This window comes from Euprymna scolopes, chromosome 34 (assembly GCF_053919585.1).
Source record: "Euprymna scolopes isolate OS-2025 chromosome 34, ASM5391958v1, whole genome shotgun sequence".
NCBI lineage: Eukaryota > Metazoa > Mollusca > Cephalopoda > Sepiida > Sepiolidae > Euprymna > Euprymna scolopes.
This window is the reverse complement of record NC_136515.1, coordinates 3,533,943-3,547,233: the sequence shown is the minus strand read 5'-3', so window position 1 is coordinate 3,547,233 and position 13,291 is coordinate 3,533,943. Positions and strand designations below refer to the sequence as shown.

The following is a 13,291-nucleotide window of genomic DNA, read 5'->3' as shown; positions in this document are numbered from 1 at the left end:
ATAAAAAAAGTTTGAAGAGGAATAAAACTCACCAAATTTAAATTTTCCTTTGTCAATAATTTTACATAAGCACCACCACATTCTATTCCATTTTGGAATTTCACTTCATACCTAAAAACAATACGAAGACATCATTTAAATAAAATACAAAAGTTGAGCATTAATAGTTAAGTGACATTGTATCTGGTCAGTAGTAAATGAGTAACCAATTGATATCAGGCGCTGTATGCATTCCCGGGTGCCATTTTTTTTTTTTCTATTTAATTGTGCCATTTTTACCCGAATTCATGATGACATATAGATTTTAATTTTACTGGTAGTTTAAAAACAATGAATTTAAAAAAAAAAAAAAATTGTTTTTTGGATTGAAAATTAGGCTCAATACTTCTTCCATTTCGATACCTTAAAAAAATTTCAATTAATCGTCCCAACAAGTACACATTATAAACTCTCCAGAATCAAGCCGCCTCCTCCTCCCAAATCTGTGAATAAAACAAAATTAATAGGAACAAAAAAAAAAAAAAATGCTTACTGTAAAATTAAAGGTTTTCCACTGAAGTCAAAAACTCGTTGCAACTTTGATGATATTGCATGATGCTTAGCTTTCGACTGTAAAAAAAAAAAAAAAAAAATATATATCAAATTTATTTATATATATATATATATATATATACACACACACAAACAAACAAAAACCATTATTCAGATTGGCACTTATGGCGGCATTTAAAGTTAAAAATACAGAAATGTCTGTATGATCTATATACCAGTCACGAGACTATGAAAAATTCCCAAAATCACAATTTTATCAAGTCATATTTTTTTTTTATTCAAGAAAATAAAATTTTACTGTGAGTAAAAAAACAAAACAAAACAAAAACAAAAAACGTCCAGGACAAGGGCAGACAACCCTAATGCATGTGGAAACTGTCAAAATAATCATTGATTACCTCTTATTATGTTCTCTAGTAAAACAGGACCTCGTCTGTCACTTATCGGTAAAAAGATGGCAAATTTGTTTTTCATAAAAAAAAAAACAAAAAAACTATTTAATCAATTTTTATGTTTTTTGTTGTTTTTTTTTTTTTTTTTAAACATAAAATTTTCATCGCATGACAATATAAAAGTTATACTTCATTTTTGTTTATTGAAGATAAATAAAATAAAAAGAAAATACAAATTGCAATATAAATATGTTCAGTTACTTTGAAGAGCTGTAACACAGGAAAAAATCGGACCATATTTGCCCACACCCGACTCGGGTAAAGAAGGCAGATAAGATTGTCACTTAGACTAAAGCATTACTCTTTGTAAAAGAATTATAAAGCATTTTGTGAATGTCAAATTAATAATGATCAGTTCATTAATTTAAGAACTCATCCTGTACAATGAAATATATCTTCTCCAATTATAAATTGTTTGTGTATGGATGTCCAGCATGAAAATCAAAAACTACATAACAAACACCCGCAAACTTAGTATATTCTTGGTTGGTGTTGCCAGAGCTAAATAATATCGAACAAATTTTTTTTAATTATTCATTCTTTGGCGGTCAGCTGGACTAAGCTCCATCTATTCTTGACCATGCCATTAACGAGCGAAAGCTTTATATTCTAGAAGCGTTACTAATGAAATCTAACAAATAGTAAAAAAATATTTTTCAATAACAGCAATAACATTCTTAAATGTTAATGGTATAATTAATTTCTGGTAATCATTTTGGAATATATATTCTCAGCAACACAATGGGTAACATGGACACATAATTTTCTTTGTAAATTTTTCTTCCCCACTCAGCCCATTCCTCTCTCCCTATATACACACACACATAACTCTCCTTGAGGTAATAGATTCCATGAAGAATGAGTCTGCATTTTCTCTCCAAATTAGTACATAAAATGGCTGAAAAACGGATCCATCGTCAGAGATGCATTCATTATTTTTGTGAACTGTTATCCTCATCTTCATAGTTGTTGTCTCATCACATTTTGGTCAATTAATCATCTGGACTTCTTTATAAAAATACAACTATTTGATCAATTTACATGATTTTTGGAATGCGATATTTTTTGTTTCATCATGGGTATGTAAATCATGCAGATTTTTCTTGATTTGTTTTTTTTTTTAAAATCTAGGAGAAATTCTGAATAAGAACCATTGGTCCATAAGCGGAGAATTTCATTCATCGAGTTCAAATTTAAAGCACTTACCTGTAAGACTAATGAGAGATCTCCTTGTAACGAGTTTACTTCAGACTCTGCTAATTCCCATTGACCTACAGATGAATATAGGAAAAAAATTGTTTGTGTATGAATGTCCAGCATAAAAATCGAAAACTACATAACAAACACCCGCAAACTTAGTATATTCTTGATTGGCGTTGCCCGAGATAAACAATATCGAACAAATTAGGAAAATTAGAATTAGAGCAATTTGTTATTGAAAGGTTTGAAAAGCAATTATAAGGCTTATTTATATAACACTATTCGTATCACGTATGATACTCCGCTCATGAGAAGTATTTTTTTTTTTTTTTTTTTACATGGGGTTTATCACTTATCAAGGCCCGGAGGCCACTCAGGGATAAGGGTTATTGCGTGTACAGTAATCAATGAGATAGTATTGTAGCAATCATTAGTATTAGGTGTTTAGATAGAGTGACTTAAGGGGGCGGTTTGTCAGGAGTTTGTTTATGTTGGACTTGAAGATGTCCAAGTTGTAGTCAGGTGAGAAACAGGCAAGCGGCAGAGAGTTCCACACTGGTGTGCAGTTCTAAGAAAGAAGCTTTGCTCATGGAATCTACGTTTGGATTTAGTTTTATTTTTGTGAAAATATGTGCACATATTACGCAAGGTTTTATGGAAATTCAACAAAAAATTTCATAACTAGATCTTTTGAAAAATCAGAATCGGTTATTGTATCGAAATTGGGAAAAATATTGGAAAGTTACTTTGACACATTGATTCTTGTTAAATCACGAGGGTTAAACAACATCAATCCTGGCCAGTACCAATCCCCCCCCCTCCTCACTCACATTCACCCCTAACAAGGCATATCGCCACTTGGGCGTAAGGGGCTACTATTTGGGGCCACACACCTAGGAAAGGTTAACAAGATGTTGGTTTACATTACATTTAAACTTCTGCATATCAGTACAGTCAGGGAAGCAGATAGCAGGAAGGGAATTCCAAAGTCTAGCTGATCGAGGGAAGAAAATATTAGAGTAGAAAGCTTTCTGGCATTTAGGAACTTCAACATTGAAGGGGTGAGATTTTGTTGCTAAGTGAGTTTATTGGGGATATGTACATTGAGGGGGCACAAGTGCAATGAGTTCATCAGAACACATTCTATCAAAATATTTGTAAAACAGTTACAGAGATGCAACATTGCGGCGATGGGACAGGGCTTGGAGCTTAGTTGACAAAGTGGGACCTATTAAATTAAAGACTCTTTTTTGGACCCTATCAGAGAGGGAGAGGCTAGTGGTAGATGCACCAGCCCAGATGTGGCAATAATACTCCATGCATGAACGAATGGTGGCTTTGTAGAGGTACAGGATACTTTCAGGTGTGAGTCGTCTTCTAGCACGATAGATGAAGCCTACTTTCTTTGCAGCAGCCTTTGCAATGTCTGCAACATATTTGTTCCAGTTCATATTGTCTGTGGATATTAGGCCGAGGAGTTTGAAGGAAGAATTTTCAGGTAGGGTGTTATTTGTCATGGATATCGGTGGTTGGAGAGGTTTCTTTGTAATTGTTAAAGGAAAGCAGTTTAGTCTTACTAGCATTTGCCACCCATTTGCGGCCCGATTCCACTAATACTGAAAAATTTTAATTCTAAATATAATGTGAACAAACACCTGCATAACTTTCCTTTAGGATGCACTCTTTATGTCTAAATAGCAATATGCCTTGCTTGCAGAGAGCTAGTGTTAAAAAAAAAAAAAAAAAATGATAGAGAGGGGACTAGGAAATAAAATATTGAACATAAATACAATAGTTAATCAATAAAATGTCCTTTTGTAAAAGGAGTATTTAAATTAGTTAACCATGCAGCTGATATTGTACCATTTGCAAATACCAGGTGCTGTATGTAAAAGCCTTACAAATCAGGACTGGTGACAACCAAAGACTGGCCATAGAGGTCAGGTCAATTTCAAAATTGGATAAATAAACTTACCATCATATTTTGCAATGGCTTCTTCAGCACCGTCTTTTTTTGCTTGCGATAAAACCCACCTGAAAACAAAATTTTTTTTTTATATTAAGAAAATCTAAATAGAAATAAATTTCTATAAAAAAAAAATAAAAAATAATTTAATTAGTTAATAAAAGAATCTAACTCAACTGATGACAAATGGAAAGTTGTATGTATCATTATTCATCAAACTACTGTTCTCATCTTGAGTGTGAGTTTCATGTTTTGGTCGATGTAACCTCTGACCTTCTTACATCGACTGAAACGTGAAAAATCACACTCAAGATGAGAACAGTAGTCCGATGAATAATACAAATAACCAATCCTCATCTCAAAAATTCAGAAACATCAAAAGTTAATTAACCCATAAAATTCCAGAGAGAACACGATAGATGAATTACTTAGTAATCATGCAGTAAGATTATAGAGTTGATAAAAAATTTGGTGTTTTATTTATAAGACAATAGGGCTTAAAATTTACACAATTTTTGTAAGGAACAAAACAGTTCACACAAAAGGGTTATGTTGCATTTTTGGCTAAACATTAATAGATTACTATTTGCAAGACTCATTTATACAAGTTCATACATCATTGAATTTTTATCGTTTTTTATTTAAACATAAACAAGTTTAACAAAAGTTAAAAAAAAAAATTAAAAAAAAAAAAAACTGATTTCATTAATGCACATGGCTTCAATTTTCTTGGTGTGGATTGTATTATACAATTTTTATACAAAACCTAAATAAAAAAGTTCTGAGTTGCAAGCCATGTTTAGTTTCAGAACAGTTTCTGATGGTTAATTGTTCTATACAAGTCCTAGAAGTGACTGGTTCTCAGTAGACAGTTATCGAGTTGGAATCCACAGAGCAAAAGATTCTTCTCGTGTTGACACAAAAAAAAAACACATGCGAGGTTGCTACAGAAAAGGTTTAACTTTTATGGAGGAATTTTGGTTTCTGACTGGTTGGTAGCAGAACGTGAATTAATTTGATTCGTCAGTTCATAGCAGCATCATTTATAAATAGAATCTTCCAACTGTGAGATACCATATCCCATTATGTATCAAAAATACAGCAACAATTTATTTCAACCTTGTTTTTCTGTCACTTTATGATGACTATGAATATTTTTTTTTGTATGGGCGTAGCGGGTAAATGGGGAAATACATAAAAACGAGAGGTCAATGATTGACGAAAGGTTGAGAATGGCTGGTCTAAACAAATATTTGCCTGCCAAAAAGACACCAACAACAAAAAAAGGGGGGGTATAATTCAACGTTTACTTACTTCTTTTTGAATTCGTCTTCATTATCGAATGGTTCAGCAAAGTGAGCAAATCCAACAACTTTTGGTCTTACGTAAAGAGGCTAAAAAAAAAACAAAAGGGGAGTTCAATGAGTGCAATGTTTCGCAACAATATGTATTGATATGGTTGACGAGTTGGAGGTTTGGAAAGGAACTGGAATCATAAGAAGTCTAAGAATGAGATATTTTTCATCAACAAAGAATTAAAAGAAATACAGGAAATATTGGATGATTTTAAAATAAAAAATCGGAATCAGATATCTAGACGTTTGAGTTTTGGTAAGTTTTTAAGCTTAAACACCAAATTTTAGAAATTTTCTAGCAGCAAAAGCCATTTTTAAATCAAAATTGGAATAAAGATTCTAGACATAAGGTTTAGTTGTCATCGTCAGCTAATATACTTCCTAACTTCTGGTGTGTCTGCTACCGGAAGCGGTGAAAAGGCAAACCAGTTCCTTCACTTTTATTGTTCTTCAAGTATTTCTATTGTGAAGCGATTTATTGAAATAAAGTATAAGAAAAGACATTACTGAAAAATATACAATAAAAAAATTAAAAAATAACAAAATTATAAAAAGATAAAAATAAATCTTTATTTGCACTTTTAATAACAAAATTAAAAAAAGTTTTTATTTGAAATTTTATAAGAAATGTTTATGAAATTATAAAAAAAAAACAACTTTTTTTTTTAATTTTAAAAATCAGTTTTTATTTGAATTTATATAATAAATATCTTAATGAAATTACAAAAATAAAATTATTTAAATCAAAATAAAATTTCAAACATAAAAAAAAAATGTATCCAATACATACTATTCCCAAAATAGTTAAAAAAGATTTTTAAAAAGTGCTTTCAATAATTCTTAAAAAAAATAAAAAATAAATGAAACTAATTTCAATAATTCTTAATTAAAATAAGACCAAAAAACTTTTCAATGATAATCAAATAAAAAAGAACGATTGGAAAAACGTAAAAGAGTACATGTCCAGGGGAGATATAGGTGTGGGGGGAAAAAAGTGAAGGAACTGATTTGACTTGTCACCGTTTCCGATAGCACTATGCATGAAATTAGGAAGTACGTTAGCTGACTATTACCGGTTTTGTATAATTGTATTTTGATTTTAATCTTCGTAAGGGGTCATTAAAGCGGTGCAAAATTGTTCTACTTTTTTTTTCTAATTATTAGAGAATAGTTATTTTAAAATGCCTAAACTCCAAGACATTTCATTCAAAATAATGCAAATAAAATAGAAATAAATCACTATTTTTTTTTATGTAGAAAAAAAAAAAAAAAAGAAAAGAAAAAAAAAAAAAAGGTATACACAGTGAATCGAAAATGTGTATCAATTAATTTTATGTTAAATATTGGGTAAATTTTTATATGGAAATCCTAAAAAACGTTTTTGGATCGATTACATGAAAAGGTGCAAAATTATTTTTTGGCCCTATATTATACAAACTAAAAAATACAGAATTTCAAGTGAAACAAATGGTCTCTATGTAATTGTCAGGTCTCAAATAGTAACACGTCCAAAAATTATGAAAAACGATAAGGTAGAAAAATAAATATTAATGAAAAAAGAAATTTGTGAAATCACTATATTACGCTTACTAAAAAAGAAATAGGTTGACAGGGGAGATAATTAAATTCTGTTGCTTATGTCACGTGGCAAACTTAATTCAAAATATCGGATAAAATTTATTCCCCATATAAACTTTATCAGAAACAGTTTTTCATTTATAATTATTTTTTCTATCTTTTTTTCATAATTTTTGGATATATCACTATTTGTGACGTGAAAATTACATTGACACCATTTGTTTAACTTGAAATTCAATATTTTTTGTTTGTATAATATAAAAAAAAACAAAAATCTTTTTTTTTAGTATTTAAAATGGAGGATCATTTTTATATATAAACTAAAAAAATGTATCCGGCGTTGCCCAGTATTAAACATGACATTAAATTCCTTTTAAAATAAAAATAAAAAAATGAAGAAAGAAAATGGAAAGAAACTGAGATATGTGCATAGTTCACTTAGTAAAAAATACTCAAGCTGAGATCAAAATCAAAACCTACAGACAGCGAGTCGAGTACGATAACCATGAGGCCAACTTGACACGATCTTTAAAAAGGGTTTTCAAACCTACTTATTCTTAGCATAATAACCATGTTTATGTGAACGATTCACGCATGCGCAGTCGTGAAACAGTTGACAAACAGATAAAAATCTGATGGCCTCCCACGTACCAATTTTGACCCCTTAGCAGTTCTTTTTCTTTTTTTCCTTGGATGAAAACCAATAAAAAAGTTCACACATGTCTTAATAACCTATATACCAAATTTCAAAACTGTAAATCAACAAATCGTTGAGTATATAGGTTGAGAAGTGTCCTCACACACACACACACATTCTCACTTTTATAGATATATAGCGTGTTCGTGAACTGAGCGAGATCATAAGCAATGGAGAAGTCGTGACAGAACCTCCCCTTGTCGTCGGTCTTGTTTGAGTGGGTTAACCATTCCATATTGGGAACATTGAAGTCTACACAGACGTGTGAATGTTTGCTGAAGGATACGCAGACAGGACGTGGTCAATTTTCTCAGATATGCTTTTAAAGATAGTAACTCCACTGCTGTGGGGGTGATAAAGTGCAAATATAAATGCAGTAGTGTGAGCAAGTGCAAATCGGAAGCACATATAAAGAAAGTTAGGATCTTCTCTGGAGATGTCCCTACCACATGAAAAGCCATCTTTAATGTAGGCACATACTCCATGCCGATCTTGGGGGTCGGATTCAGAAGTTGGAGTATCCTTTAATTACAAATTAATCTAGGGAAATACCCTATATACCAAATTTCAAATCTGTAGCTCAAAAAATCGTTGAGTATATAGATTGACAAGTGCTCTTACACACGCACACACATTCTCACTTTTATAGATATATAGATAGATTTAACTTAAAATTACTATTATTTCTGGGCTATTCTAACTTTTAAGGGCCATTGACCATATTTTCTTATAACTAACCTTAATCTTTTTTAAAAAAATAAAATAAAAATTTTTTTTAAAGTTGATACAACAATTTGACACCCTAAAGTAAAATAAGGACCTTATATCACAAAAAAAAAAAAAAAAAAAAAAAAAAATTTGAGCAATTTCTTGTCACTCACCCTTTCTGCTGGTTGAGACGGTTCAGTCTCGCCTTCAGCCTCCTCTTCCTCCTCTTTTATAGGTTGTTTGAGTACATCATCATCATCGTCCAGATCGTCTAAATCTCCTTCCTTAATCCCAGTAACATAGTCATTGTCATCTGGGTCAGTGGATCGGACAAAATGCAAACAGCACACCGACAGTAACAAAAAGATGATTAAAGTTGGCCTTATTAACATTTTCAGATTCTGGAAAAAAAAAAAGGGAAAAAAAATTTATTTTGTATATTTTTATTTTTACAAAGGAGTTACTACTTATCAAGGCCAGGAGGTGACTCAAGGATAAGGGTTAATAAGTGTACGGTAGTCAATGGGACAATATTGTAGTAATCGTTAGTAGCACAAATTTGGCACATTAGATTACTTAATGGGGTGGCTCATTAAGAACTTGTTTATGTTGGACTTTAAGACGACTACATTGTAGTCAGTTGTAGTCAGTTCCACAGCTATTCAACCTTATTAACACTTTCAGATTCTGGAAAATACATTACAAAAATTTTTTTGAAAAGATATTTAGTGTTTTTTTTTTTTTTTTACAAATCCAACCATTCTACCTTTTTACAATAAGGATAACAAAACCTAATATATAAAAGGCTATATGTTTGTTTGTCTGTTGGTCTGTCTCAATATTTTCAAACTATCTCCTCCAAAACAAAGTTGCAGACCGGCGCTAGGGGCCTCAAATGATTGGATATTTTATGGATCGTTCTTTCAGGAGTCTTTAACTATAGTTTTTAAGGCATTTTTTTATGAGTCTTTAGCCATAGTTTTTACGGGATCCAAAATTGGTCAAAATTGAAAAAAAAACGTTGAACATTTTGTATAGTCATCTCAGTTTATTTTTAATTAGTTCATATGTGTGTCATGTTGGTACAGTGGTAACGTCAACAGCTTTGAATGCTACAGTTTCGGTTTCAATTCTAGCTGATGGCAACCAAAAATTTTTTTTTTTACTTTTGAAATCACAGCTCTATAATAATATATACAAAATCTGGACAAATTAAAATATCATGGAATTTGCATATTCATCTGCAAAAGACCTAGCTAATTTGCATATTCATCTGCAAAAGACCTAGCTAATTTGCATATTCTTTTAAACATTCATTTTAATTTCTTATTAGTTTTTTTGGTTTTCTCATGAGATGATCATCTTCAGTAAACTATTACGTGCAATTATATTCATGCAGATATTCTACATGATTTATATTTGCGTAAAAAGTTTATGATAAACACAAACCTCTTTCCATATATATTTATGTATGTATATCTATGTTTAAAAAATTTTGCTTATTAAACTATCAGTTTTTGGTCTACAAACATGAAACTTAATATATAGGGTATTCGAACCCATGCAAAACTTTATATTTGGGTTTTAGCTGAGGAAAATCGGTGCAATAGTGTTAAAATTAAAGAAATGGAATTTGCTAGGTCGAATGACGGCATTACAAATATGCATGCATTGGTTTTTAGTTACTGGTTCATAGTTCAGGCATTAACGTCAAAGGAAAAAGTAAATCGTAAGCTAAATGTTTTGGTTTCGATTCTCGGTGGTGGTGGTGCACAAGTCTTTTTTTTTTTCTTTTTCCAACTTTTTAAATGATTACTATATATTGAGTCCTATATAATAATAAATATGAAATTCTGCATTAATCAAAGTATCACATTTAAGTGCATTTTACGACTAGGCAATGCCGGGTGGTCTACTAGTATATATATATATATATATAATTATTAGAAATTTAGAAAGAATTACTTATAAAAAAAAAAAAAAAAAATTGTTTGAAACATACAATACACCATTTAAAATAATTTCTTTAATCCATAGATTTTCAATGCAAGTACATATGCTGAGAGGAAAATCACTAGCAAAATATTAATTGGGTTGAAAATTATTTTGCTAAAAAGCACATACAAAAAAAATATTAAAGATTAAATCCCTTTAAGGGACATAGAACAAGGGAATGAACGTTAAAAGCAACTGTATTTGCTCTATCTAGCATATTGAGCAATTTTTATTCGGCTGGGATTGTCTTATATAAAAATATTACCCCCCAAAAATATTTTGTAAGACTTGATATCACACAAGACTCACTAATCTGTAATCTAATTCATTTCATTACCTTAAAGTTATATATATTATATATAACTACTTCATTTACTCACATAAAATTAATATACGAAAGTATAGATTTATGCGTAAACTTTAAGTATTTACTTCAAAAGTGCTCAATACGTAGGTAGAGCTAGTTAGTAATTTATAAAATATATATGGCGATTAAGCTACACTGAATATTCGGCGTTTCATCCACTATAGGATTCGTCAGGCTTATGCGCATAAGCCTGACGAATCCTATAGTGGATGAAACGCCGAATATTCAGTGTAGCTTAATCGCCATATATATATTATAAATATGTCAAGGGTGTAAGTTCCATTATAGAGGTGTTGATTTAATTTTAATAAAATAAAATGTGCATCAAGTGCGCTTGAAAACCAAATCACAAAGCAATATTAGGATAATAAAATTTTTTTCCTAATATTGCATTGTGATTTGGCTTTCAAGTGCACTTGATGCATATTTTATTTTATTCAAATTAAATCAACGCTTCTATACTGGAACTCACACCCTTGACGTTAATCTTGCGTAGCCAAGGCCACGTTCCAAAATACAATCGCTGAGAGACAACGCGCGAATCTTAACAGACTTTTCTTTCTCTAAATTTACAACATGGAAAGAAAGAAGAAAAAAAAAGGAAAACAACATCGTGAGGATGGAGTTTGACTCCAAAATATATTTAAATTATAAACTTCAAGCAAGTAAAATATTTGGGGGTTTTTCCCTAATATTGCGTTGTGATATGGCTTTCAAGCGCACTGGATATATATATATATATATATATATATATAAAATACACATCTAAAAGTTATGACGTTTTTTTTGACGCATGAAAACGATGTTATTTTTTGTTTTTAATATTTTTTTTTTTTTTTATTGTTATTTCTTAATATTTCAAGCGGACCTCCGCTCTTGGTCACAAAAAAATATCGAAAAATACTTTTTTGTGACCAAGAGCAGAGGACCGCTTGAAATATAAAAAATAAAATATTAAATACAAACTGTAACATCGTTTTCAGGCTTCAAAAAACCCTCATACCCTTTAAATAACTATTCTAGAAGCATGCATAGACTTTTAACATATATATATATATATATATATATATATAGATAGAGAGATAGATAGATAGAGAGAGAGAGAGATATAGATAGATAGATAGATAGAGAATATTATTAAAACATTACTTGAGAACTATTCTGTGATATGTTAGCATATAAAATCATATAAGAATAAAAATGCAAAAAAAGCTTTGATGCTAGATAGGCAAATAGATGAGAGGGATAAAAAAATTTTTTTTATAAATTTCTCAAATTATATGAGTACAAACTTGCTTGACTTTTTGTAACTCAAAACTAAATACTAAAGTATATTTCGTCATTCCATAGCACCGGATTCGCTCGTCATTAATAAAGAAATTAGTAAACACGTTAAAAACCTTGATCGAAATCAACAATTGAAATAAATAATCTTTCAAATCACTCAAAATCATATTTTCCTAAGTCGACTAATCTGCTGAATTTAAAAGCACGGGTAGGATTATCTGTCGCGGACATACTGAACGGTCATAGATAAGCGGATAATCCATGATAAAGATTAATGAACAAGAAAAAAAAAATCACATAATCAAATAGGTATATACGATTCAAATTTTAACAGCACTTAAGATATTAGATTGACATATTCACAAAGCGTTAATTTGATACGAGTTAAAAACACATTGGAAAAATTTTTTTTTTTTTTTTTTTTTTTTTTTTTTTTTTTTAAATAATTTACCCAATATATTAACCCTTATTATTTCAAAATCAGATTGACATTTAGTGTTGAAAGAAAAAAAAAAATATCTGTCACAAAATACAAAGTGCCTTCAATAAGCCACTAGATTTTGTACAGGCATTTAAAATTGTCGTAGACTCTTAAAAATTCAATATGTTATTGCTATACATCTTACGAGTGACCAATTTTTTATGATTTCAGGTTCAAATGAACAGCTACAGCAGGAATTGGAATACACTCTACTAAAGCCTAATTGTCACAAGTGGTGAATTTAAAAAATGCAATCTGGACATGAGGACAATTTAGAAGAACGATATGCAATAAAATTCTGTGTTTAACTTGGAAAAAATGTCAGAGAAACATGGAATGCTTCAGAATGATTTTGAACCATCTTGCATGAATCGAGCATCAGATTTTGAGTGACATAAGAGATTCAAGGAAGGCAGAGAATCTGTGAGAGATGATGAAAGGTGCGGGAAGGAGTAAGGAAGTCAGAACATTGAACAATTGAAATGGATGGCTCTCGTCTAGGAGAAGCCCCGTGTTTTGACAAGCTTCTGGGTTTGTCCTTTACTCCTGATCTGAAATGGAACACGTACATCAAGTCTGTAGCCAAGGTCGCTGGAAAGATGGTGGGATCCTTTTACCGCTCCAGAAGATATCTCACTACTGATGCAATTCTC

At 30.7% G+C, this 13,291-nt stretch overlaps 1 protein-coding gene across 2 annotated transcripts in view; it reads right to left on the bottom strand.

Moving 5' to 3' along the window:
- LOC145259089 (calnexin-like) overlaps positions 1-13,291 on the bottom strand; it is an 80,925-nt gene that overhangs the window by 47,444 nt on the left and 20,190 nt on the right. For both annotated transcript variants that reach the window (XM_080116733.1, XM_080116732.1), the window contains exons 2-7: positions 8,682-8,909; positions 5,485-5,564; positions 4,180-4,238; positions 2,211-2,275; positions 533-609; positions 33-111 (exon numbers count right to left, since the gene is read on the bottom strand). In XM_080116733.1, the coding sequence (XP_079972859.1) occupies positions 33-111; positions 533-609; positions 2,211-2,275; positions 4,180-4,238; positions 5,485-5,564; positions 8,682-8,900 (579 nt within the window). In that variant the 5' untranslated portion in view covers positions 8,901-8,909. The remainder of the gene's footprint in view (positions 1-32; positions 112-532; positions 610-2,210; positions 2,276-4,179; positions 4,239-5,484; positions 5,565-8,681; positions 8,910-13,291) is intronic.